Source organism: Ambystoma mexicanum, chromosome 9 (genome assembly GCF_040938575.1).
Source record: "Ambystoma mexicanum isolate Mex_15411 chromosome 9, UKY_AmexF1_1, whole genome shotgun sequence".
NCBI classification, from domain to species: Eukaryota; Metazoa; Chordata; class Amphibia; order Caudata; family Ambystomatidae; genus Ambystoma; species Ambystoma mexicanum.
In genome coordinates, this window is record NC_090931.1 from 834076216 (window position 1) to 834104003 (window position 27788).

At 48.8% G+C, this 27788-nt stretch overlaps 1 protein-coding gene across 21 annotated transcripts in view; it reads left to right on the top strand.

Annotated features, from left to right (window-relative positions):
- UNC80 (unc-80 homolog, NALCN channel complex subunit) overlaps window positions 1-27788 on the top strand; it is a 3486058-nt gene that overhangs the window by 453405 nt on the left and 3004865 nt on the right. For all 21 annotated transcript variants that reach the window (XM_069615884.1, XM_069615886.1, XM_069615890.1 and 18 more), the window contains exon 7: window positions 16529-16668. In XM_069615884.1, the coding sequence (XP_069471985.1) occupies window positions 16529-16668 (140 nt within the window). The remainder of the gene's footprint in view (window positions 1-16528; window positions 16669-27788) is intronic.

Sequence of the window (27788 nt, forward strand, 5' to 3'; positions counted from 1 at the left end):
CCCCAAGACATAAAGAGGTGGTATGACCTCAAGGTCAGAGTCTTCTCACCGCAAGCACATCACCACAGGAAACAGCAGACACAGGAGGAGGCACAGTTGATTCTCCTAAGCTCACCCCATCGGAGGAGACAGTCAGCTCTATCCTCAACATGGCTGGCCTGGATGGCACTGGTGTGGCCGAGGTTGAAATGAGAACTCCTGCAGACCCCGGTGAGTAGATGGGTAACCAATTACTAGTGACATAACACATATACAATGGAAAGCCATACACTGTGGCCACAATACACAATGTTCGCAACCAATCCAGCGGCCCCAGCAATAAGTGCTCAAGGAAGGCCAGACCCATTCACTTTCGCAATCAGTTCCTAAACGAGTGTCCAAAAGCGGTATTTCACATGGTGTATCCCAACATGCACTTAAGGCAGTCAAGCAGGAGATTAGTGGCCAAGTGCATGCACTGCAACATATGCCACTCCCTCCACAGTGCCATCCTCTGGCCACACAGCTGAGGACGCAGAGCCTGTATCTGCTAGTTGCAGAAAATCTGTAGGCAAGTCTTCTACATCATCCCATTGCCTGTTCCCATCCCTGTAGCGTTTACAAAGCCTGTACCACAGACATTCCAGAAACATCTCCACCACAGACATCAGGCACACTGTTGCTGAAACCACTACAATGAGCAACACCACTACGGCCCAGCAAGTGGCAGTTTCCATTATCATCACTGTGTCTACAGTCACCTCCATCTCAGCACATCCTATACCTGTTTATGCCACCATGACAAGTGCACCAGTCACGGTCAGCAGGAACATTCACTTTCCAAAGTCCTCACCCCTTCCCATCCTGTCCCCTTTCCCCAACACTCCCTCACCCTTATCCAGTGACCAGGCACTGCAGTGGCACCATGAAGAGGACTCTGACTCTGGAACTGAGGGCAATGTCACATTGTGCATGGTGCCCATTTATGAGGGAGCGGGCAGAACCCCAACCTATTATCCCCGGCACCCCCGATCACCCTGCAGTCAATATGGGAGGGACTCAATGTGATGGAGCGGGAGCGAATGGAAAGGATAGCAGAGGAAAAACTAAACCAAGTTCAGGCCATAAGGGATGCCGTGCAGGCAGCATCAAGCTGGGTGGCCAGTGCCATGGAGAAGCAGACCCGGCAAATTGCTGATGGCCCAGCTGCTATAACCCTGGTTGAGCAGAGGGTGTGAGAGCTGTCAGAGCCATGTCAGCCAGCAATGGGACAATCCTGCCAGCCATCACACCCACACTAGACTACATCAGGGGTGGCACAGCCAGCTCCATATCTGCCAATCCCACAGAGTTCTGTCCCCAACACTACAGTGCGGAGTTCACATCAGACACTGTTTTGCTACGCACTGCCTATGCAAAGACATGGCAAGCGTAGGTGAAAGTAGAGATGGCCATAACACAGTCATTGTTCCTGAGGACAGGGGTGGTGGGAGGACATTGGTCTTTGGGATGAGGGTGGTGAGGGAGCACTGGTTTTTGGAAGAGGGATGTGGGAGGGCATGGGCACGTTCCTGTAAAATAAAACTATTATTCAAGCAAATGATTCTGGTGCTCAGTTCACGTTTGTTAATTATGTGTTGTTATTGATGAGTAATTGTACAGTGAAATTGTCAAATCATGTGACATTTAATAAAAAGTTTTGAATGAGCTACTGATAGATGATGCATCCTTCCCTTCCATCATCACTTCCTCCCTGAGGTGGCCTGTGAAGATATGCATCATCTTCATTATTAGAGTCTGAGTGTGTGTTGCTGTCCTCTGGAGGCATGCATTCCTCTTAATGCACCTGTTGTGCAGCATTGCACAGACCATGACCATCTTCCCCACCTTCAGAAGGCCGTACATAAGTGAATCTTGCTTTAAGCAGTCCAAATGTGTGCTCTATGCACGCCCTGGTTCATGTGTGTGCCTCGTTGTACCCCACCTCCTGTGGCGTTGTAGGCTTTCTGATGGGTGTTATCAGCCATGGGAGCTGTGGATAACCAGAGTCACATGAAATAGATAAGTATAGTATTTAATGTTAGGAGTGTATGATTTGGTATGCAGGCAGTCATCATTGTGCTATGCTGCAAGGCTATCTTTCATCAGGTACATCATCAAGTACACATGGGGGCTCCGACTACATGATGTTAGGGCTGTGTGGGTTTTAAAATGGGTAATGGGCAAGGAGTGCTTTTGATTCTGGTGCATGGTGAATGAGTCAGCTTCCATTCTCGTCTCACTATCCCAGCTGCTATATCATCCACGCTCAGAATAACTGACACTTGGGACTCGTGTCTCTTAGTCCTCTTAGACCTTTTGGCTGACTTTGACACAGTTGATCATCAAATACTCCTCTCCCTTCTCACCAACAGAATGGGCATCTCTGGAACTGTCCTAAAATGGTGTGCATCCTACTTATCCGAGAGGCACCAGGTCGTACAGTTGAGTTCATTCAGATCCAACCAACTCCCGGTCACATGTGGGGACCCCAAAGTTCCATTCTCTCCCCAATCATCTTCAATCCATATATGGACCCTTTGGGAACTCTTCCAAATGACCCCAACATAGCCATCCATCAGTATGCTGATGACGTTCAGCTGTACCTTAAGATCAGTGGCACACAGGACAGTGTTCGCCTTCGCGAATTCCTGGCTACTATCCAAACATGGATGTCACTTACATTGAACTGAACCCAACCAAGACCAAATTTGTCCTCATTGGTCCCCCCACCAAACAACAAATAGTGCAACAATGGCTGGATGGCAAGTGCCTGGAAGGATTCGCCCCTTTGCTGTCAAACTCAGCCAAATACCTTGGTCCTCATTACACGGTACGCGGTAAAAAACGGAATTTACAGGCATGGCGCTATTAACGTGTACGCCCTCACAAGAGGGCGGCAATAGCGTACCATTACGAGTTTGCGGACACGAGCATAGCGCCATGCCGGTAAACCCCCTACCGCCATGGCGTTAAAGACCCAATAAAGTCACCTACCGCCCTCGACCAGTGTGCTGATTGCACCTCCGCCCTCCTGCTGCATGGAAATATCGGTCACCGCTAATAGCGGTGACCGTTATTTTGCGGAACCGGAAATAGCGTCATCGCACAGGAACGGGAAATAGCACAGCGGCCATCTTCGAAAATACAATCCATTGCCATCCTCTGCCCCCTGGACCTGTTACGAGTTGCTCAGAGTTGGAAATCATCCTGTACACCTGCATCATGCCCAAGGCCTTCAAAAAAAGCGCTGACAGGCAGCGCAAGGAGAAATTTACTCCTGAGGAATTGAATATGCTTACACAGACCCTGGCTGAGAATGCTGATGTCGTTTTTGCTAATGACATGCGGCGGCCCACACTACTGAGGAAGAAAGTGGCAGTAAAAGTCAGTGCAGTCGGCACCAGCACCCGCACAGTGCGTGAGTGCCGGAAAAGGTGGGGCGACCTCAGGCTGCGGGTGAGGGGCATCCTTGCGGAGAACCACTGGATTGCCAGTGAAGGAGGAGCTGGTTCACCCATCCGACTCAAAGAATGGGAGGAGACCTGTGGGAACCTCATTGCAGTTGAATCCATTGAGGGAGTAGGCAGCATGGAGGTCGGCATGGGTACCACTTCGGATGCAGGTGAGTGTACACATGACAGAATGCGATGTGAATGTACTGTTTGACCCATATGTCAGCACAGACTCCTCTCATGCATGGACACACATCCACACATGCATCCATCCCTCCCCATGTCAGTGTCAGACCCAAACACACACACATGCACACATCAACAGTCACAAGTTCCAAACACAACCATGCATGGATGAGGCACTGAACTGGCACATCACCTGCATCCACAACTACTAAGTCCCAATGGCCACAACTGCATCATTGATATTAACTGCATTAAGTATATTGAAAATCAACCAATGCCATCCCCCTTCTTGTCCCTGACAGGCTCACACACAGATGGCGAGGATGCCGCTAATGCATCCCTGGCACCAGCGACTAGTAAGGGGCCAAGGGCCCAGGAATCGGAGGACACCCCCACAACTTCCAGGGGCAAGGTCACACCTGATGACCATGAAACACTGACAAAGTGCCACTGTCAGGGCAGCAGTAGCTGTACCACAAACTGCAGCCACACCACTGGAGGAGATCCCACAAGCACCAATAGCAGCCACCGAGGGCCCACCATCAGCTGCGGCAAGCTCCGCTGGTGAGGCAGCTGCCACTGCCCCCCTGTCTGATCCTGAGGACACCATAGTTGACCCAATGGGGATGCACACCCCAAGCCCCTCTAGTACCGCAGAGCCTGCACCATTCCAGACCCCAGGGTCTGATGTGACTGTTGAAGGGAACAATCCTGCCATTATGTCCCCCATGGTGGCTTCACCAGCTGCAGTGGATGCTTCTGAGGGCACTGCATCCAGTGCACAATCACCCAGCACTGCCCTCCAACTGACCACCATCCTGGAGCGTCAACGAGAATTGACTGTGCTGGTTGGGCAGCATGTTGAGGATGTTTCCCATCTCAGGGAAAACATTGCGGAGACGGCGAGGCACTCCACTGACAGGATGGACGCAAACACTGACAGGCTGTGTACTGAGATTTCAAGGCTCAGGGAGGTCCTATCTCGCATGGCTGACGCCATGGACCGCCACTTCTTGCAACAAGGACAGTCTGCCCCATCATCATCTTCAGGATCAAGACAGACAAGCCCCCTCTGGCGCTCAACACGCACCACCAGGCGCACCTCTGCCCATTCTCAAAATGCTGCCACAGACAATGACAAATAAGGGGTTGATGGAAATTCCACTGCGTGCATGGCCAAATGCATACATGCAGACACATGAGGAACTGTTGTGGGGGGTGGGGGGAAGGGTGTTATGGGTGTGTCGTGGGGGGAAGGGTGTTATGGGTGTGTCATGGGGGTGGGGGGAAGGGTGTTGGGATGTTCGGGGACTTGCACTTTTTCACCTTTTCATTACTCAATACACTGGTTTATGTTCAAAACACAGGCCTGGACATCCTCATTGTGTCTGTGTACTTTATTGGCAACAGGGTACATTGCTTGCTCACAAACATACACCAGTGCATTACTAACAATATCCATGTGACAGTACGAAAACATATTCCTCAGAATATGTGGTTGATCAGATGCTGTCTCACAGCACGTCCCTCCTGCCCATCCCCTCTTGTAAGACCTGCATCCCCTTCACCTCCGTCCTCATCACCATCATCATCCTCATCAGGTGCTTCTATTTCAACATCAGGGGGCAGTGGCACATTCCGTCTGATACACATATTGTGCAACATGACACATGCCATGGTGATCTTGGATACCTTCTCATGTCCATACAGGAGAGCGCCACCAGACCTGCTAATGCACCTAAAACGTGACTTCAAAAGGCCAAAGGTCTGCTCGATCACGATGCGGGTCCGGGTATGTGCACGGTTGTATTCCTCCTCGTGCCTGTTCTGTGGGTTCCGTACAGGTGTGAGGAGCCAGCTCTTCAGGGGATAACCCGCATCACCTGTATGGGGGAGGGAACGGGGTCCTGTCACTGTTCACCTCAAGAGCGGCCTGTTCAAATGACACAAATTGGCATTGCATTGTGATTCACGTACACAATTGACAGCATACATGCAGATGATCTGTGTGACAGCAATGTGCAAGGGGGAGCTACACCCTGCAAGTGGACATGCCCCATCAATGCCTCCAACAGTAATTGACATGTCCTGGGTGAGGCGAGGTCTCTGGTGTCCCTGGGGCCAGGCAGATTTACTTCTGCACTGCTGGTGTACTGCCATACCAACATTGATGTTGCCATGCAGAGAGGCATCGCTTCAGTGGTGGTATAGGTGCGTGGTGAAATGCTATGGCTAGGGGTGATCCATTTGCATGCATTATGGGGCACATCGCATATTTGATGTTGGGGTGGACTAATTCAGGATGGCTCTCTTGATGGCATGTGTGAAATGTAATATTTTGTGGCGTGGAATGTTGTGCAATGTGTATGTGAATGGATGTTTAATGTTTCTAGACCTGGATTGTTATCTATGTTGTGTAGCTTATACCTGCATGTCGGTTCATCTCAAGTACGTTGTGGCCTTCCCAGATGGACATTGGCGTACATCTGTATGTGCATTTGTCCGGCGAACGACAAGCTACACCCATTTTGAGTATGTATCCCCCCCCCAAAACACACCCAGTTGGAGTATGTATCTCCCCCCCCCCCAAAACACACCCAGTTGGAGTATGTATCTCTCTCCCCACAATCACACTGCCATGTTCTTGCCCTGCTACTCACCAAGTAGCCACGAACGTTGTGCGGTTTGTCACTCCATGTAGCGTGGGATAGTTGAGTTCAGCAGGACCATCGAATCATGGGTTGATCCGGGAAATCGGGCACAGCAATGTGTGATTATCTTGTTGGCGCCACATACCATCTGGACATTGATGGAGTGGAATTGCTTCCTGTTTCGGTAGACTACTTCATTGTGATGTGGGACCACCAATTCCACATGGGTACAGTCGATGGACCAGATGCAACTTGGTATGCCTGCCAGTGAATAGAATCCAACTTTTGTGTTTGCAATCTCATGTGCAGTCCGTGGCATGGTTATGTGTTCAGGTGCATGCTTCAGGAGGGCATTGAGTACCTGGTTCAGCGTGCGGGAGAATGCTGGTTGTGAGATGCCATGCATTTGTCCCACTGTATGCTGGTAGGTGCCTGTGGCCAGGAAGTGGAGCACACTCACCACCTTCAGTAGCGGGGGGATGGCAGTTCTGATGTCTATGAGGCTCACAATGTCGTCGTGTATCATGTCCACGATGCTGGTGATGGAATCCCGGTCCAGACGGTACACGGTGTGTATCTGCTCAGGGGTTAGGTTAAATGGACTGGCTCTGATCCTGGGGATTGGTGGGTGCCTCTGTGGTATGATTAAGTGCTGTGGTGGTGCTTGCTGTGCCTGTATTGCTCTCCTCCTCCTCCTCCTCCTGCGTCTCCTTTGTGCTGTCTGTTGTTGTAGCAGCTGCGCTGCAACCAGGTCCTCCAGGCCATGTAATGCTGCCAGTATTGGAACCATCTTGGTGTGGGAAGGGGTGTTGTGTGCTCCTTTTGAGCTGCCACAGTTTCCATTGCCTCCATCTGTGCTGATTGTGTCCACCTGTGGCAGATGGGAACACTGCTCAGTTCACTTAACGGGTGGTTCGCGATGCCGGTATTAGCACCATGGCGGTAAGGGGTTTGGGGGGCTTTACAATGCCGCTATTGGCATGTCCACCAGCCTTGTGATGCTGTGCTAATAGCGGCATGGCGTAATTTACGGGATGGAGGGAAGCGCGCACGCGGCCTGCCCGCTATTAGTGGCACCGTACTTAACGGTGCCGCTAATGGCGGTGAGCCGGGTTGTAATCCGCATGGGGATTTAACGTTACCGGTATTCTGTTACCGGTAACGTTAAATCAATACTTCCTTCCGTGTAATGAGGCCCCTTGTCTTCATTGTTGACAGTAGCCTTTCCTTCCAAATGCACATAGCAAAAAAGATCTAAAACCGCATGGCTACAGATCCACACACTCTGCAAAGTCAAACCCTTTATCCCCCGACCGAATTCCGTACAGTGGTCCAAGCCCGTGTTATCTCAAAAATCAATGGGGGAAATGCCCTCCTACCAGCCGCACAGCTGCCCCTCTCAAAGAAGTACACCACGCTGCAGCCATCTAATTACAGGTGCCCGCTAATTTTGACTGTATATCTCCAACACTGCGCACGCCTCACTGGCTCCGCCTGACCGCCAGATCATATTTATAACTGCACGTTTCACCTACAAAGCAGTCTCAAATGGAACACCAACATACTTGGTGGCTAAACTCCACATCTCTGGAGGCTCTTGCACCTCACATAGCAAAACTATTGAAAGGTTGGAGTCAAGGCTAGCCCGCTAAGAGAAGACTTGCAAGCAGTCCTTCTCCTGCCACGCCAGACCATCTGAAACTCAATCCCGGTAAAGAAGCTCCAAATGCCCGTACTATCCCCTAGTTCTTCAAAGCACTAAAGCATGCCTCTTTTAACAATACCTGCCAGACGCATACAAATCCCTTACTTCATCCACCAACTGTACTGCGTTACTATATATACTCCTACGTCCGTCCCCTTTCCTCCATACTTATGGGACATCTCTCTGTCCTGTGGGACGGGTCCGGAGCACTTTGTAAAAAGCCTCCACAAATTGTTATAAAAAATGTGTCCTTCCTCTCTTTCTTGCGTGGGGCCCGGCACACGGCCGTAACCCCGCCCACCTTTGCTCTGCCCCACGCATCGCCCATCAGTCCTTTTCTCCGCTCATTCGGGACTGGACGCACTTGCATCCTCGGAAGATTTTCTTCCCTTTTTTCCTCTCTGGCTCTCGCTAGTGATCGTGTACTAGTCTGTCTATGTCGTTCAAACTAGACTTTCCAGATTGTTCATCGTGCCACCGTCGTTTCGCGAGGGCAGATCCCCATCCTCGTTGCTTAGAGTGTTTGGGTTCGGATCACTGTTGGGACTCTTTTTACTGCGACTCCCTTTCGGTCCGGGCACTTCAACGTCGGTTGGAGCGGTGGGAGGAGGTGTTCCGACAAACTCCTCCTTCGCATTTACAGGCGTTCATCGACGAGAAGAAATAACGCCCGGTAAATTCTTTACTTTTCAGAGCACCCCGGCCGGGGCATACCTTTCCAGGTTCCTCTCGGGCCAGGAGGAGCGTTGATCGCTCTGTTACCGGGGTTCGCCCTGAGGTGCCTGTTGGGCCTTATAATTGTACCAGAGTTTTCTCTGAGGGTCTCCGTAAGGGGCCTGTGGATACCGGAGCACGCTCTGAGGCCCCTCCTGTGGGGGCTGTTTGTAGACCCAGTTCTACTGAATCGTGGGATACCGGAGCTCGCTCTGAGGCTTCTCTGTCGGCTTCCCTCAAAAATAAGACCGGGGTGCGCCCTGAGGCCTTGGTGGGACTTGCTGTCACCGAATGGATGTTCGAGGCCCGCGCAGATAAGGCTGTCACCGGACGTGGCTCCGAGGTCCCTCTTTCAGAGGCTAAAGCTACCAACATTTCTGAGAGGCCTAACAAGGCCTTGCCGGTGAAGGCTGTTTCCCACCGTTCCCGCTCTTGCGGCGACACCAGATCTGTTGAGGGGACAAAGAAGGAAAGTTCTTCTTTTACCGGTAGTGCCAAGGTCCTTCCTGGGAAGGCTAATTTGGCGGTTGGTATGTCGCAGAAACATTCCAGGCCTCATAGTACCGACTCTGCCGAGGTTCCTTATGTTAAGGCTAAAGTTAAGACCCCTGATCCATCGACGGGGACCCCTGCCTCACTCCTCACGTGCCGCAGTTCCCCTCAGACGATGACAAAATGGCGCCCGTTCCCGCCACGACCGTGGTGGCCATTTTGGGTGCTATCCCTACAACTACGCCATCGGCCTCAGGTGTAGGGCTTGGTTCCTTGGGTGAACATAGAGTCCCTTGTGCGCATCCTTATCGGCCAGTTTATGATTGGAACGCCGGATGCCTCTTCCGCACAATGTTTCGTTGCCTGCGGGGTCAGCGCCTTTGATTTACGTGGACACATCGGTGGAGGGGCCAGTTTGGCACACGTCCCAGTTACGTCCCTGGACTTCTCCACCTCATGAGAGGCCTCCTCAAGTTCCAAAGCAGTACCCAGAGGACTCCTTTTTTGGTAAATTTCAAACACTCATGCGTACCGACCCCATGAGGGAATATTTCAAAGGGCTTTTTAAGGAGATATGTCCGCCCGCGCCTCCGGCCCTACCCGTTCCTCCGGTGATTCCGCCGGCGCCTGCCTTGCCTACGGTGCCTTCCCCGACTCTTCCGCCTTTGCCCCCATTGTCCCCCGTGGACAAGGCAGCGCCCGACATGGCTTAGCAGGATCCTGACCTGTCGGATGACGCGCTAGGCGATCAGAACAACGAGGACTTGCCCCGCTCTATTAGAGCTTTTCATGACCGGGTACTCGACATGACGTGCTTCTTAGATGTTTGGGTGCCCGAGGCACCCGCTTCGCAGGAGGGCGTGCTTTCTGGGGCGTTCACCCTGTCTCCTTTGGAGCGTACTGGCCTGTCCTTGCAGAAGGACGTGCTAGCCGAGGTCCGCAGGGTATGGGAAAAGCCACACTCTGGACTTTTCACCAATAAGAAAATTGACGCGAGATACAGGCTGCATTCTTCGGAAGAGGTGGCCCTGTCATCTTGTCTGCCCCCCTCCTCCACAGTGGTGGCCTCCGGCCACTTTACAGTCCAGGCCTGCAGCATCCTCTTCCACGACTGCTACGCAGGTTTTGGGAAAAGAGGACAAGCTCCTTGACTCCCTTGGGAGAACTGGTGTTAGCGGGGGCTAATATGCGGATGTGGAAAGGTCTGTCGGAGTTTGAGGAATTCATCCCGGTTGAAGTTGGAGGACTTTAAGGTTGGTTTATCTGACGACAGGGTCTTGGCCCAGGATGTCCTGGAGGCTGCGGCTCATCACGTAGACACCTTGGCTCGGGGCCTTATGCTGGGGGTTGATACCGCACGGCAGGCGTGGCTGCATCCCACAAAATTCTCAAAAGAAGTGCAGGACAAGGTGTTGGACCTTCCGTTCGATGGTAAGGAGCTATTTCATTCTACAATGGGCGTAGAGCTCACCAAGACGAAGGATAGCACTCAGACAGCTAAGTCCTTGTTAAGGCCCCTTTCAAAACCCAGAGACCATTGTTCCAAAGCCGACCCTCCTCCGGCTTTAGGGGCTTCCCCGACCGGAGATCTCGCAGAGTGGATACCCCTTTGGGGAATAACCGCCGTAGGCAACAACGGACTCGGTTTTTCTCCCGCTCCTCAGCCTCCTCCTCAGGTGGTAACACCACCAAAAAACCTACTAAATGAGGGTTCTCCACACTCGCACGAGACCTCGGTGGGAAGACGCATTGCGTCTCATTGGAAGGCGTGGCAGACCATCACCAAAGACAGATGGGTCTTGTCAGTCGCTCGGGCGGGCTTCCGCTAACCCCTACCCCACCCCTCAACCCTCCTTTTCAGCTGTCGGGCTCGCCCTGCCTCAAAGCCGAGGTTCAGAAACTTCTGGACCTCAGAGCTGTGGAACCCGTTCCCCTCGTGGAGCGAGGGGAGTGCTTCTATTCCCAACTGTTTACGGTGCCCAAACCCAACCAGGCTGCCCTGCGCACCATCCTAGACCTTTCCCAGTTCAATCTTTTCCTACCCCAAGAGAAATTCAAGATGATCACGCCCAGCCAGATGCGGTCCTCCTTGCAGATGGGCGATTGGCTCAGTGTGGTGGATCTTCAGGATGCGTACATGCATATCCTGATTTGGAATCCACACAGGAGATATCTCCGTTTCTCTTTGGGAGAGGAGCACTTCCAGTTTCGAGTGCTTCCTTTTGGCCTCAGCTCGGCGCCGCGTGTCTTCACGAAGATGATGTTGGTGATTGCGGCCTATCTTCGTCTGCAGGGTATCCATGTGTATCCGTATTTGGACGATTGGCTCTTACGCAGCCCTTGTCCGTTGAAAGCAGCGGGCAATCTTCAGTCTCTCCGTTAGCTCCTGTTCCATCTTGGGCTGTCGTTTAACTGGCGGAAATCTTCCATGACGGTCTCGCAGGACTTGATTTTCCTGGGTTTTCGCTGGAACACGATCGACTGCAGAGTGTACCTGACCGGGGACAGGATGGCGGATCTGTTAGCCACGGGTCAGATGTTTGTGCAGTCGGAGAGCATGTCGGCTTGGTGGTTCCAGAGGCTTCTGGGCCTCATGGCCTTGTGCGTGTTGGCTCGTACTCTTGCTCGTCTCGAGATGAGGTGGACCCAAATGGCTCTTCGGAGTTCTTGGTGTCAGGCTGTGGACCCGGATTCCAAGCTGATAAGGATTCCGGCTTCCATGAGAGTGGACCTGGAGTGGTGGTCATCTCTCAGCAACCTGTCAGTGGGTGCAGGGTTTCAGGACCCTGCCCCTATGGTGACGATCATGACGGACTCCTCCCTCCTAGGGTGGGGTGCGACGTTAGATCTTCTTCAGGTCTCGGATCTCTGGTTGCCTCAGGACAAGCTCCTCCACATAAATCATCTAGAGCTTCTGGCGATCTTCCTAGCGCTCAGGGCGTTCAGACCGATCATTGCCAACAAGGTGGTCCGGTGGTCCGCATATGCACGGACAATGTGGTGTCGATGTACTACATCAACAAACAGGGGGGAACCAAGTCTCCCCCCCTCGTGGACCTGTCCATCCAGATTTGGGAGTGGGCCGTGCTTCATGGTGTTTGGCTGCTTGCAGTGCACATCCCGGGCCAACTGAATGTCACAGCGGATGCCCTCAGCCAGTGGACAGTGGTCAGCTACGAGTGGGAGTTGAAGGTGGAGGTCCTCTCATGGATTTTCTTGCATTGGGGCACACCGCAGGTGGACCTCTTCGCTACAGCGGCAAACAAGAAGCTTCCTCAGTATGCCTCCAGAGGGGGGCTGGGAGCCTCCTCTGTGGGGGATGCTCTCGAGATTCCATGGCACAACATGAGAGCTTACGCCTTCCCGCCTCTGCCTCTAGTCTATGGGGCAATTTGGAAGCTGAAGAACTCAGTGAACTGTCCCCTCCTACTCATAGCCCCGTGGTGGCCGGCCAGGTTTTGGTTCTCAGAACTTCAACACCTGTCGATGTGTCCGCCGATCAGGTTACCAGTGACCCCCGATCTTCTTCATCAAGGGGAAAAGCAGCTGTGGCACCCCTCCCCACAATCGCTCAGCTTGGCAGCATGGTGCCTGAGTTCAAGTCTTTAGAACATCTTAACTTGTCCGCGGATAACATGCGTATTATCCATGTTGCCAGGAAACCCTCGACTAGGTCCCAATACAGAAGTAAATGGCTCAGGTTCTGTCATTGGTGTTTGGGAAAGCGGTTGAACCCAAGGGAGTCTACGGTTGACACAGTGCTGTCCTTCGTATCCTACCTAGCAGAGTCGGGTGTTCACGTTCTGTCATGCAGGACTTAACCTTTCAGCGGTCTCTGCTTATCTTTCTACGGACCAATGTTCTTACTCTTTGTGTAACCCAGTGGTTAAGAGGCATTTTGCAGGCTTGACACGCCTCTACCCTCCAGTTCGTACTCCGCACCCGCCGTGGGATCTGAATGTAGTCCTCACGGCATTGTGCCATAAGCCTTTTGAACCCATGGCCACGGTGGACCTCAAGTACCTGTCCTGGAAAGTGTCCTTTTTGGTCGCCGTTACATCAGCAAGGCGGGTGAGTGAGCTCTAGGCCTTGTCAGTGGAGCGTCCCTTCTTGGTCTTTCACACAAATAAGATAGTCCCACGGACGAATCCTGCTTTCCTGCCAAAGGTGGTAACTGAATTGCATCTGAACCAGTCGATCTCCCTTCCGGTCTTTTTTCCGAACCCTACCTCAGAGGCAGAAAGGGTTCTGCATTGTCTCGATGTCAGAAGGGCTCTTAAGTTCTATCTGGACAGAACATCCGAGCTTAGAAGTTCTTCTCAACTATTTGTGACTTTTGGTAACCCTCAGGGTAAGCAGGCGTCTAAGGCGACTATTTCCCGGTGGATCACCGCCTGCATTACGGAGTCTTTCACTGTGCAAGGACTGAAACCTCCTAAAGGTATTCATGCACACCTGGTGCGGGGCAAAGCAGCCGCGGTTGCTTTTCAGAAATATGTCCCCTAGGAGTCCATTGCTAGGGCAGCTACTTGGGCCTCTCCATCTGCTTTTTGTAAGCATTATTGTCTTGACATGAGCTCAAGAGCTGATGCTCAGTTTGGTCAGGCTGTGCTGAAGAACCTTTTTCAGTAATGGGTATTTCCATCCACCCGTAGTTCCTGTTAGGAGTGCTTGGGAATCTCCTATAAGTATGGAGGAAAGGGGATGGGACGTAGGAGTATAACCAGGTTACTCACCGTAGTGACCACCTTACTCCTAGTCCGTAGTCCCCTTTCCTCCATACGCCCGCCCGCCGTCCCCTCTAATAAGGTTCCTCTGTTATTGCTAATAGGTCTTTGACCTGGCGATAGAAAAGGACTGATGGGCGATCCGCGGGGTGGAGCCAAGGTGGGCGGGGTTACGGCCACGTGCCGGGCCCCGCGCAAGAAAGAGAGGAAGGACACATTTTTGAAAAAAAAATGTGGATGCTTTTTACAAAGTGCTCCGGTCCCGTCCCACAGGACGGAGAGATGTCCCATAAGTATGGAGGAAAGGGGACTATGGACTAGGAGTAAGGTGGTCACTACGGTGAGTAACCTGGTTAAAATGCCAGTCCCCCCCCAATTCTGGCACAACGCTGTTGTAAAACACTGTGGTGCTCTTGAGCTAGGTTTGCGCTATATGCAGTAAAATAAATCCTTACTCAATTTACAAATTCCTGGCCTGTTGCTGCCATTCAATGCTGTGGATTGTTGGGTCGTATTGTCATTTGTATGCCTTTCTCGATTTTACAGTGTAGTTGTTATTGTCAGGGATAGTGGTGCATACTTCCCTGCATTCTGTGTACCCTACTATCCTGCACACTCATGTCACATTGTGCCTGGGGAGGGTGGATATTTGCAGTGGCCTATTTACTGTGGAGCGTTGAGAGCTCTGCCCCACGTAGGCCAGCATTCTTTGAATCCCATCATATACTGACAGAGGTTTGACCATGCATGCCATGTATGGAAGTACTCCTGACCACAACCCTGCTTAACCCCTTAACATTCTTTGCTCCACATGTTCATTGCATTGTTAGTCTTTCCAATATCCATGTAAGTTGTCCACTGTAGGAGTCCATGTATTCTGGCAGAGTGCTGTTCCGCAAGAACATGGCTTTGTGAGTGGCACCTGGAAATCAGGCACCACAGTGGCTCACCGTCACCTCAGCAACACGCGTCATTTTCACATTCATCAAATTATACTACTTCTGGTTGTGGTAGATTTGCTCCAGTGCCTGAGGTGAAACTACAACCTCATGCATACAGTCCAGTGCAGCAATCACATTAGGGAAGCGGGCTGTTGCATAAAAACGTACCTTGGTGGCATACACCTAATTTGGGGTGGTGTACCTTTTTATATAATTTGGCGCATGTCGCATTAGTGCATCAAACACCTTTACCAGGTCCTTTTTTAAGGCTGGCTGGGAGATGCCATGTAGTATTCCGACACTGCGAGGAAATGTACCTGTTGCTAGGAAGTGCAGCACAGCCACCAGCTTCAGCAAGGGTGGGATGACAGTAGTGGTGCTGATCCCCCACTGGAGGTCTACCTGGATGAGTCTGAGCAGCTCAGTGTGGCTGTCCCTATTCAGCCAACAGAGTGTAATTATCTGCTCATCCGTCATTGCCCAGGGGGAGGGTCTGATGCTGGGTATCCGGGGCCTCCTTCTTTCACATATTGTCTACCTTTGCTGTGCTTGTATCTCTACAGCTCAATGTACAACAGCAAAATGTGGATCCCATAATCCATGTCGGCTAGGAACTGCATGTTGCTTGTAAGTAGATTTGGTGAAAGATGTTTGCCTTAAATACCCTTTTGGATGCAATTGGATGCATCTATGGTTAATTTTCATCCCTCACATTCATTTAGGTGGAGGTACCTGCACTGATAATTTGGAGTAATTACCACCAGTTTTTGGTGTTATTTTGGCGGTATTTCACCTTGCATTATGGCAGAATTACCTTTTTGTTATGTGGCATTAATTCGACCGGCAGAATTAGCACTTGAGGGTTTACCACTGGTTTTTGCAGTAATTGCTCTGACACTAATTCTGCCAGTGGAATTAGTGCCCATTTTTGTACTGCTTGTAATTTGCCCGTGCGGTAAAAGTGGCTCTAGTGGAATTAGAACCATCTTTTTTTCTGCACTGCCAAACTCGGAATGAGCCCCAATGTTCTTCATTTTACTGTGTATGCCGGATTTACAGATATTATCATAGATGCCATATCTAAGTGCCTTTTATGGATCCTCCCTCAAAAGTAACATTTTCTTGTACAATAGCTGAGACGCTGTGCAATGAAACTGTGAAGAAGACAGAAACACATTTCTCAGTAGTAACAATAGATATTTGCATTTTTGAGCCAAAGATTCATGTAATTGTATATGATAATAATAATATTTTGTCAGTACAGTATTATACAGTCCTAGAGCAGTGGAATACGCTGAAAATTAGTAATGAGGAGCCTTGTCTGAGATACATTTGAAGGTAAAGATCACTTTTTGTCCCTGTTAATAAAGTGTCATTTCGTATGATATATAGTAGGCAATTAAAATATGAGCAGGAAAAGGCAACTAGACATTTCGTGTCACAGACTACATTTGAATATGTTTTCAGCTACTTTTACATACCAGTGAGTCACCAATGCCTCCAAATCCAATTATTTCTGTCTGATATGACTGTAAAGTTTGTTTTTATTTCTGTTCAATGACGATTACGGTAGTCGTTCTAATTAATCATTGTTTTGTTTCTTTTTACTTTATTCCATTTGTTTGTCAAACATCCCAAGGGACTTCAGATCATGCTAGAACCATCACAGCCAGATTCTGTGTCTCCTAAACCTACAGTTTCTAGCAATCAGCGGGCAAACTCTTTTGATGGCAGCGGATCCTCCCAGACATCCCAGTTCAGACGCACCTCCCACGCCAGGTATGAATTCTGCCTCCCAGCTGCTAGTATGACACCATGAAATCATTATGAAAATGAATCATCATGCTTTCGCTGTTTATAACTGTAAAGAATAAAACTAGTGTCAAGCATTGTACTTTGCTTGCACAGTGTGAAATCTTCATTAATCACATGTGAATAGACCAACAACTGACTTGACTTACTATTATGTAGCAGGATTGTTTTCTTTCGTGATGCAACATCAATTCGCATAACTACAGATGGACAATAGTTTAACTTTTCTAGAAATAAGTTGGTAAAGGGCCATTATCCAAAGCGATAACCCCCTCACCTCTCAAGGTCTAAAAGGCTATTAGAAGATGGCGGTAAAAGCAAAACAAGTTTTGGAGTTGTTGTGCTGAAGTAAAACATGTTAGTTGAAAAGTGAGTAAAGCACGCAAAATGTGTTATTAAATGAAATGCAGTTTTATTTTGTAATATTTAAATACCTAAGTTGCCTTGCTAAGGTAAGCTTTTTAATTGCAAACTTGGTTGAACTGGAATAGTTTTAGAACGGGCTTGCATTAGATACAATGTTAAAGTGAACATGTTTTCTTTAAAAAAGTGAAAGCATTGTTTCATGTTTTAGCTTTCACATTGGTGTCATAAATTAGGTTGTAATATCATATTGAAAGAAATCTGCTCAGAAATTCAGCTGCTGTTTTTTTTAATGCAGACACATGTTTTCTGTTGATTCCCTGGCTGCTTCTGAAGTCAAAATGTCGACAATGCAGTCAATACCAGTAGTTACTGACTGCATTCCAAACATTCTGATTGGCCGACAGGAGGTCAGTATTGATTTCCATTAGCTAATTTGAGGTTATGGACTGCAGGAGGGGTTTATCAGTATCTAAAAACATTTGAGAGCAAAGTGTTGGTATTCACTTTCTTTTTCGCAAGTTGTCTTTTTATTGCGGTTTCGATAAACAGCATATGCTTGAACAATAACAGGTTATAATATCAATGGTGCTTTAAGAAAACTGAATTTTTGCAATTACGACAATCCCCCCCAAAAAAAAGAACAAAGGAAGAACAGAAGAGAAGGAAAAAACACACACAAATGATATCCGTGTCATCATAATAGATCTGATGTACCTTTGTCCATAACTATTCGCCCTCTGCGGGTCCATCCTCCCAGAAGTATGACCCTGCCATTGAGTACCATCTCAATACTAAATTTATTCCAGAGATTGGTGCTTCATTAGGTGCAGCCTAAAGAACATATGTTCTTTTTGGTGAATTTAGTCAAGAAAGGGGGTCCCGGTCTCATAAGATGTGCCCATGCAACCCAATATAAGAGCTGACAGTTTCTCCATTGTGATTATTTCCCATATTTTAATTCCCCAATATGACAGGCATGGCCCCCTCACCGGAGTCTTCCAGAACCTTGCACGGTTTATTCTCACGGCCATTAACAAATGTGAAGTGAGTACCACCCTAGGGCCAGACGTGGGGAAGGTGTCGTCCTCGGGGACATCACCCAAGACCAGGGTCAGGGGACCCATTAGGAGTAGTTTTCCAGTTATATCTTTAAATGTTTGAGCGAATTGCTTCCCAATAGGCCTGGATGAGAGACCACCACGTATGAGCTAAATCCCCCAGCTGACCATATCCATGCCAGCAACGATCAGAGTATTCAAGGGCAGATTGCATGTAACCTCTGGGGGGTCATGTACCACCAGGAACACAGTTTTAGAGCTCCCTCCTTTATCAGGGTGCACCAGGAACTTTCATGCTCTCTGATCCAAATGTGCTGCGATGATTCGTACGGAGAGTGTCAAGTCCTAGCTGCTGCTCCAAACGCTGCATATATGGGAGCTTATCCTCTGGAGAAGCATTCTCTAGCGAACGATAGCAACTACAAACCTTCCACGACTCTTGCCCCTCCTGTACCCGGAGTTCTTACCATGGGGGTTAGGGAGGGGGCAGCATCTGGCTTGTTTAATCTGGCTATTGGTGGCCTAGTGTCGTAATTGAGAATAGCAGAATCGATCAGATTCCAGCCAGGGCAAACCTTTCTCTACATACCAGGAATGTGAGGGAGGTACCCTCTTTATAAAGATCACTCAATCGGAGTGTACCTTGAGTTTCCCACTGTGCAAATGCTTTATTGCCCAAACTTGGAGGGAAGGCAGGGTTTTGGACCGCCAGAGAAAGAAGCCCCAGCACTGATCAGGAACAAGGCTGACAACACCAAAATTAAGCAGTAACCATTGGCAACTAAATGGAGTTGCCGGAAAGCTCTGGACAACCATGCATCATCTATGTGCAGCTGTGATAGAGGGTTCAGAAGCTATGAATGTTGGATTTAGTATTCCAACTTTTATTCCCTACCGGGGATCCCAAGACACCCCAGTCCTTACTGGCCCCTTATCGCACTGAGGTTTCTGTAGCACTTACAGCTGTAGCCCCAAATTTCTCTTGAGTCCCACAGTGTGACCCCTCCAGTGCAATTCACGTGAAGAGACCAGACACCCAGGCACACAACAGGAATGTAGCATATTTATTACAGTGGCAAAAGCCATACATCAAGGAGGAGTGTCAGACATGGCAGAAACTCAGTGGCACTGAGCTTCTGTTCAGCCCAGCTCCTTCCTATATCCTGTGAAAGTGGGGACGAGTATTTCTCTTCCGCAGTGTCACTAGACATGTCCAGTAGCAGGGTTGAGTACAGTAGAAACTATGCACCACAGATTTGTTGTTGAGTGTCCGACGCCTCTAATCAGTAACACAGTAACAGAAGCAGTGGTTCAGTCTTGTGGAGCTGCAGTACAGTAAGTGTGCTAAAATGACCCAGACGCTTCTCAGACCGTCACAAGGAAAGTCACAGCCAAAGGGACAGCAGTGGGCTGCAGGAATTGGCACTGATAAAACAGTGTGCAGAAAGTGCTGTTATGGATATGGAGGTTCGAAAGAGACAATTGGATCTTGAAGACATTTGGGTTTCTCGTTACAGCAGGTAGGAGAATTGCTAATCCCTAGTCTTACTGGATACAGGCAGGGGCTGGGAGGAACACAGTAGAGTCTCAGCACCATAAGGTTGCTGTAATGGCACTGCATTCACCACCACAGGAATCAGCAATATGCAAAGGGAAGTACAGCAGGGGACTCGGCAGGACTGTGGTATGGAGGGTCCTGTGCAGTGCCTATGCAAGGACTTATGCTACCCCCATGTTAAGTGCCATTTCGGCTGCCCCCTCCTTAAGACTTTCCAAACTTATTTTTATTGATTGATTGATTAATTGATTTATTTATTTATAGAGCGCTTTATGCCAAAGCGCTGTACATTGTAACAACAAATACAGAGAAATAACAAAAATTATTAACAAATTATTAAAAATTGATTTTATACAATCAAGCTACCAAGCCGTACATATCTGAACAGGTAATCTCTCAAGCTTGCATTGCAGATTTAAACAAACCAAACAAAGGAACAAAATAAACCAATTACATCGTCAAGTTGACAGTGGGGTAGGGAGGGGAAGGGCTAGCGGTCGAGGGGATCAGGGGGGCGAGAAGTTCATCACAGTTAGCTTAGATCGAGGGGGAGGCTACATATGCCTGCTTGCTAGTTCGAATGTCACAGAGTTCACTCGAAAGGGAGAGGTGAGTTGGGTGGGTGATTCATATTAGAGGGAGGCCTGTGATTCAGACCACCTCGGCTTTCTGCGTTGTGCTCCCCAGATTGATCCCCATCCAGCTCAGGGTCGGAGGGGTCTTGACAGCCCAGGGTATTGTTTTGTGTAATCTAGGAAGGGGGCCCAGGTCTGGTCGAACTTGTTGCTGTTTCCGAATATGGTGGCCGTAATCTTTTCAGCAACAATTATTTCCCAGCACTTGTGCCACCACATCTGGTGGGCTGGGCTTTCAGGGTTTTTCCAGAGTCTAGCCATTGATATCTTTGCCGCTGTTAGGAGGTGCGAGCATAGGTCCGCCATTCGGCCCATCAGCATGAATTGACCATCACCAGTTGAACCCAGTAGGACGATTCCCGGATACCATGGATTTGAGAGGCCTGTTATCAGTTTAATTTGCTCCAGGACGTATTTCCAGAATCGGGAGGCTTCGGGGCAGGACCAAAGTAGGTGAAATAGTGTCCCCACTTCTGAACATCCAAGCCAGCATTGGGATGGGATGGCCAGGTTGCACTTGTTCAGAAGCTCGGGGGTACGGTACCATCTGAAGCAGATCTTGAATGCTCCTTCTTTGTTTGTCACACATTTGGAGCTTTTGTGTGCTCGGGTCCATATGTGATCCCATTCTACCGGGTCGATGGCTTTGCCCAAGTCCCTCTCCCACCTCAGCATGTAAGTCTCCTTTTCGGTTGGAACCGTTCTATCCAGTAGCTTGTATAGGGCCGAGACTTTAGGGGGGTTGCGGTCAGTGATAGTTCCAGGGCTGTCAGCTCTCTGCTACCCTCTTTCCTAATCAGTTTGCTTGAAAGCCAGTGTGCGGAGCTGAGTGTATCGGAACCTCTCCGTTTCCGGGACCAGAAACTTGGCTTTGCAGGCCTCAAAGTTCAGCGGGCTACCCCCTTCGAAGAAATCCGCCACCACCCACAGTCCCCCTTCTTCCCATTTGCTAAATGTATATGGTGAAATTCCTGGGGAGAAGTCTGGGTTGTCCCAGATGGGTGAGAGCGGACCTACCGTGCTTGTAGTTTTAGGAGCGCTCTCTTTTGGATGGTTATTGGGAGGGCCAGTCCGAAGTATAGCAGTCTTGGAGTTAGGTTCATTTTAATCGCCGTTATTCTACCAAACTAGGAGATTTCTTGTTTCCGCCATCTCCTCATATCATTTTTCAACTCCCTGAACAGGGGAGGGAAGTTTGCCTTATATATGTTATTTATTTGGTTCGGAATCTGGACCCCCAAGTTTGTCGATCTGCGACTTCGTCCATGGGATCGGATAGCTGGACTCAAACTCTTCTTTGAGCTTCTTCGGTACACTGACAACCATTGCACTTGACTTCTTGAGATTTACTGTGAACTCTGAAGCTTCCTTGAAGGCCTCCAATTCTTGCCATAGAGCTTTCATCGATTCTTTTGCCTGAGTGATCGTTAGTAGCACATCATCGGCATATAGGGCGGCTTTATAGTCTTCATCCTGGATTTTAAGGGTGCAAATCGACCGATTGTGATGGCAAATGGCTCCATTGAGAGCGCAAAGATGAGGAGGGAAAGGGGGCAGCCCTCTCTGGTGCCTCTCGTTAGATAGATTTTTTTGGATCTGGTCCTGTTAATTCGCAGCCTGGTGGAGGGATTCTGATAGTTGGCTAGTGTCCATTTTTTTTTTTAACCATTTTTATTTTTGATAGAAGCATAGTCAATTACAACATATAATCATTATACTTTGTTAACACAATGCAAAAAATCAAATTTTCATTTAGGGTTAATGTCACCCGATGTTGTGTAAATTGCCTCCAATTTTTAAACTATAAATTATTATTTTACTTTCAACAAATGTTCAAGAGTATAGCTTTTGACGATAAGACTCCGCGTCATAACTTCGTAGTCTGCTGCTATACAACAGAAATTTTCAGTTTTATCGATTCATTCTTAATTTTATTTCCTCACCCCTACCCAGGTCCTTTATCTCCAGGTTCCAGAGTCTTTTGACCTTTCCGTTAATCCGTCCCCACATGAGGATTCCCCTCTTTTGTGTTCCTGGCTGTCAGGGGGTAAAAACGTTTTGGGAATCTGAGGTTTGAAGAAATAGGCTTCCGTTTTTTTTTCCGACAAAGATTTGTGAGGGGGAGCCAGTAGGCTAAAGTCTCTGCAGTGATCATTTCTTTCATACATAGGTTCTTGAGTGTATTGCTTAGACAGTTAACTCCCTCCGCCCCTTTACTTTTCGCCTTGTTCTTTTTTCTCGTCGTGCTGATTCTTTCTCTCTTTCTTCGCTCTGGGTTGTTAGGTGATCGATATATTTCTGAGGTTGCGTGTTTTATAGAAATGGGCTTCCCTGTCTCCGACCAAGTCTCTAAACGGGGACCATATGGATAAGTATCTCTGGTAAGTCTCTGTTCTTATGGCAGTTACCTTCTCCATTGCCATTACTCCCCATATTTTCACCCACCACCATGGTGTTGTTGGGCCCTCTAGCGTTTTCCACCTTTGTGCCAATGTCATTCGTGCCGCCGATAGTAAGTGTGTTATTAGAGTGGATATATGCCCTGATGCCGCATATATACCCTCTGCCTCCGCTCCCAGCAGGATCACTTTAGGTGATAGTGGTAATTCTCTGCCAGTAATGTCTTTGATGTGTCCCAGTATCTCCTTCCAATAGGTAATCGCCTTGGGGCATGTCCACCACATGTGGAACAGGTCTCCTCTCCCTCCACATTGTCTCCAACAGTTTGGGGGATATTCTGAGTTTATTTTGTGTAGTCTGTGGGGGGGACATGTACCATCTGTAGCATAATTTATATGCAGCTTCTTTAATTGCTGTACATTTGGAGGATCTATGAGCTCTCGTCCATATCTGGTCCCACTCTCTTTCCGTTATCGGCTCTCCTATATCTTTTTCCCAATTCTCTTTATATCTTAGGTTGTCCGTTGGTTGTGCTCCATCGAGTAGCCTGTGAATTCTAGATATCCCTCTCTCTGGTTTCCCCTCTTGCATTGTTAGTTCCAAGCCTGTTAGTGTTCTTGTACCCGCTCTTTTCACTGATGGGTGGGAGATCCAGTGTCGTATTTGCATGTATCTGAACCTTTCATTTTCCCCCAGATCGAATTTCTTTTTGCATTCTTAGAAAGGGATTGGGTCACCGTTTTGGTACATGTCCTGCAGTGTTAGGGTGTCTGCGCCTTTCCACCCTACCCAGAAATTCTTCTTTAAGCCTGGGGTGAAATCGATGTTATGTGCTATTGGGGATAATGGGCCCAGCCCTCGTTTGATCTTTTTCATTTGCATGGCTCTGTCCCAGTTACTCAGGGCTGTTTTAGTAGCTCCTAGTAGTTTTCCTTCTGTTCCGGGGGCCTTGGGGTTCAGTGCTAGGAGTGCTGTTATCGGGATCTGTGTGGATGCTTGTTCTATGGCTCTCCATCCTTTGGTGTCGGCTGGGTTAGCCCACTGTAGTATGGGGGCCAAGTGCGCTGCCATGATGTATCTGCCCAAGTCTGGAACTCCCAGGCCTCCCAGGAGCGGAGGACGGGTCAGTATATACGTCTCTGTATTCTGGGTCTCTTTTTTGCCCATATGAATCTAAATACTGCGTTTTGAAGTTCTTTGATCATCTGTGGCGGGATCTCCGCGGTTATTGAACTGGTCAAATATATTAGGCGGGGGAGAAGGGTCATCTTTACCGCTGCTATTCTGGCAAACCACAAAAGTTCCTGGTTATCCCATCTCAGTAGGTCCGCTTGTAGTTGTTTCCAAAGAGGGGGGAAGTTTGATTTATATAAATCCTCAAATTTCTTTGCCAGGTGAACTCCCAGGTATTCTAGAGTGTTTTCCTCCCATCTCAGGGGGAAACTCTGCTTCATGCCGTTTATTGTATTTGCGTCCTCCATTATGTTTAATGCCTTTGATTTATTGTAGTTGATTGTGAATATGGTGGCAAATTCCTCCAGTGTTTCAACGGCTCTCGGTAGTGTGTTCTTAGTGTCTCCCATATAGAGCATCACATCGTCAGCGTATAATGCTATTTTCTGCGGGGTCTCCTTGATTTGCACTCCTTTTATAGTGGGGTCTCCTCTGTACCGCACTGCTAATGGCTCCATAGCCATTGCAAATATTAGTGGGGATAGGGGGCAGTCCTGGCGTGTACCCCTCCGTATCTCCACTTGTTTTGAGTCGCGGGTGTTTATCCGGAATGATGTTGATGGGCGTTGAAAGTTTGCCAGGATCATCCTGCTGAATTGTGTCCCGCATCCGAATTTCTCTAGGATCATCCGAAAGTATTCCCAGTCCAAGCTGTTGAAAGCGCATGAAGCGTCTAAGGCCGCTATTGCAAATTTCTGATTTGTACGTCTCCCCCATTCAATTACATTTATGGCTCTTCTAACGTTATCTTGGGTGTGGCGTCCCCTAATAAAACCTGCTTGATCTTCGTGGATGATATCTGGGAGGATCAGCGATAGTCTATTCGCTAGTATCTTTGTGTATAGCTTTGCATCTGTGTTTAGGAGTGCTATCGGGCGGTAACTTGAACATTCGGCGGGATCCTTGTTTGGTCTTAGCACAAGGATTGTTGATGATCTTGCCATATCTGGGGAGATCGATCCAGTCTCTCTGATTGTGTTGAAAAGTCGGGTGAGGGGACCTAGTAGTTGTGTTCGGAATGTTTTGTGGTACGCGTTTCCGAAGCCAACTGGGCCTGGGGTCTTGTTCCTTGGTAATGAAGAAATAGCTTCGTTGATTTCTTGGGCTGTGAATGGCCTCCCCAGGATTTCTGTGTCCTTGTCCGAGATTTGGGGTATGTGGGTAGCCAGTAGATAATATTTTTGGTCTGTCGCATTTAGGTTTGCTCCCTGTAGTAGTTCTTCATGAAACCGGACCATTATTTCCAGTTTCTCTTCCTCTTTTGTGATCATGTCCCCTTTTTCATTTCTTAGGGCGGCTATATAGTTACGGGATTTCTGTTTGTTTAATTTGGCCGCCAGGAATTTATTTGCCTTGCCTCCGTGGACGTAGTAGGATTGCTTAGTGTTAAGCAACATCTGTGCTACCGCATCCGCAGTGTGACCTTCTATTTGGGCACAAACCTTCTTTAATTCTCGCCAGGATTTCTGCGTTTGTCGGGACTTGTGGTTTTTCTCTGCCTCTTTTAGGGCTAGTTCCATCCTCCGGGTTATTAACGCCCGTTCCCTACAGTATATTGCTGCCTGGGCCATGAATTCTCCTCGGATTACAGCTTTCCCCGCATCCCAGACGGTTTTCCAGTCAACCTCGCCGTTGTCGTTCTCTTCAAAATAGTTGTTTATAGTTTCCTCCATGTGTGCCCTAAGCGCTAGATCGTGCAGGATCAGGTCATTGAGTCTCCACGGCGGGCGTTGTTTGTTTTCCCCTCCGTCTATTTCCAGGCTAACCAGTACTGGGGCGTGGTCCGAAATGTATTGTGTTCCTATTTCCACCTTAGTCACTTGGGGGATTAGAGTTGCTGAGACCAGGATCATGTCTATTCTGGAGTATCCTCTGTGTACTGCAGAATAGTGAGTCTATTCTCTCGTGTCTCCTTGGAAGAAGCACCAGGTCTCGATTACTTCTAGCTCTCTGAGGAACTTTCCCAACGCCTGTCTGTTTCTCTGGTCAGCTACTGTAGGGGGCAGGGTTTTATCAAGGCTAGGGTCCATTATGCAGTTGAGGTCCCCTCTTATGATCGTTTGGCCTTCGCACCAACTCCCTATTTTCAGTAAGAGATCTGTGATGTATCGGTCTTGTTTGTCGTTAGGGGCGTATATCGCCAGGATCGTGTAGGTCTTCCCTTTGATAGTTCCCTTGATTCCCAGGTATCTCCCTTCAGTATCACTAATTAGCTGTTGTTTGCCTAAATTCAGTCCCTTGGCTAACAGTATTGCGACCCCTTTTGTTTTCGAGCCGCTGGAGGCGAAGTATTGTTGTTGGAATGCCTTGTTACGCATTCTTCTTTCATCCGTTTTCAGGAGGTGGGTCTCTTGCAGGATAGCTACCTTTGCAGGCAACTTCTCAAGCCTGTTGAGAATCGCTCGTCGTTTCCCGGGGGAGTTCAGCCCTTGTACATTTAGCGAGACGATCAGTGTCTCTGCCATTTTTGTACGGGATATGTTTGTTACTTCTGTCTCTTAGTGTGTTTTGTTTTGGGTTAGTTTGAAGTGGCCCACCTGCCGTGGTCAGGTGCTTCCTCCGTGTCTCCTTCAGTCGCTTCTTTATTTAGTGTCTTCTTCAGGGTGTTTCGTTCGTGATATTTGAAGGGGCCTGCCAATTTCTTTTCTCTGTTATGTCTTCTTTTCCTTTCTGATGACCATTCCCATTGGTTGTTTTGGCAGCTGGCTGTGCTATTTTGTGGGCTAGTTCCGGTTTGGCTTTGTTCTTCCTCAATTTGTAGTAACGCCAGGCCTTCCTCGCATGTACTGATCCTTCTTTGTTTCCCTTTCCAGGGGAAGGCTAGTCCAAAGGGGAATGTCCATCTGTATGCGATTTGTTCAGATTGTAGTGCTTTTGTGATTGGTTGCATAAGCTTCCTCTTATGTAGGGTAATCGACGCTAGGTCTTGGTACAGTTGGATTCGCCCTCCATTGATTGTTAGTTCTTTGTGGGTACGTGCGGCTCTCAAGATGTCCTCTTTCAGGCTATAAGAGGTCATGGCGATAAGAACATCTCTAGGTCTCACTCCTGGTTCATTCCTTTTTGGGCCCACTCGGTGGATTCTCTCAAATTCGAATCTCTCTGGGGGGGGCGTCATTCAGGATGCTGCTGAAGCAGTGTTGCATGGTGTCCCGTAGATCTTTATCCTGGATCGTTTCTGGGAGGCCCTTGACCCGGATATTGGATCTTTGTGAGCGATTTTCCAAATCTTCGGTTTGGATCTCTAGGTTATTTGTAGCTCTGGCAACTTGGTCTAGCAGGCCATTGTATTGCTTTGCTTCCTCTGTCATATGTGAGAGTCCATTTTCGAGTGTGTCCACTCTGCTTCCAAGTTCGTCTATCTCTTGTCATACCTCTTTCAAGGACGTCTTCAGCTCTTCTTTCATTTTTTCTAGTTGGTTCTGGAGCGTGTTTGTTATCCTGGATTCCATGCCCCTAAGGCAGTTAAGTAGTTCTTCCTTATTTATAGCCATGTCAGAATTGTTAGGCGTCGTTGATTCTCCCTGTTCCTGAGGTTCTTGAGGGGCACTTTGTTGCGTTGTGTTCCAGCAGCTTTCTAGCAAGCGAGTTTCGTTTTTCGCTGGTGTTTTGGTTCTTGCGTGGGGAGTTTTCCCTTTAATCCCAGGCATCAGGTTCACTTCTCGTTGAGACTCCGTGTGGGTCTCCTGACACTTGTTTTCGTGGGTCACCGCTAGGGGATGGCTCCGTCCGAGTTGCGTATGATTCGCCTTCACATGGGTCGGACCCCTGCCATGGGCCGAGGACAATGTTGATTGCTTTTGGGAGGCAGGCCCTCGTTTAGGTAAAGCTTATTTG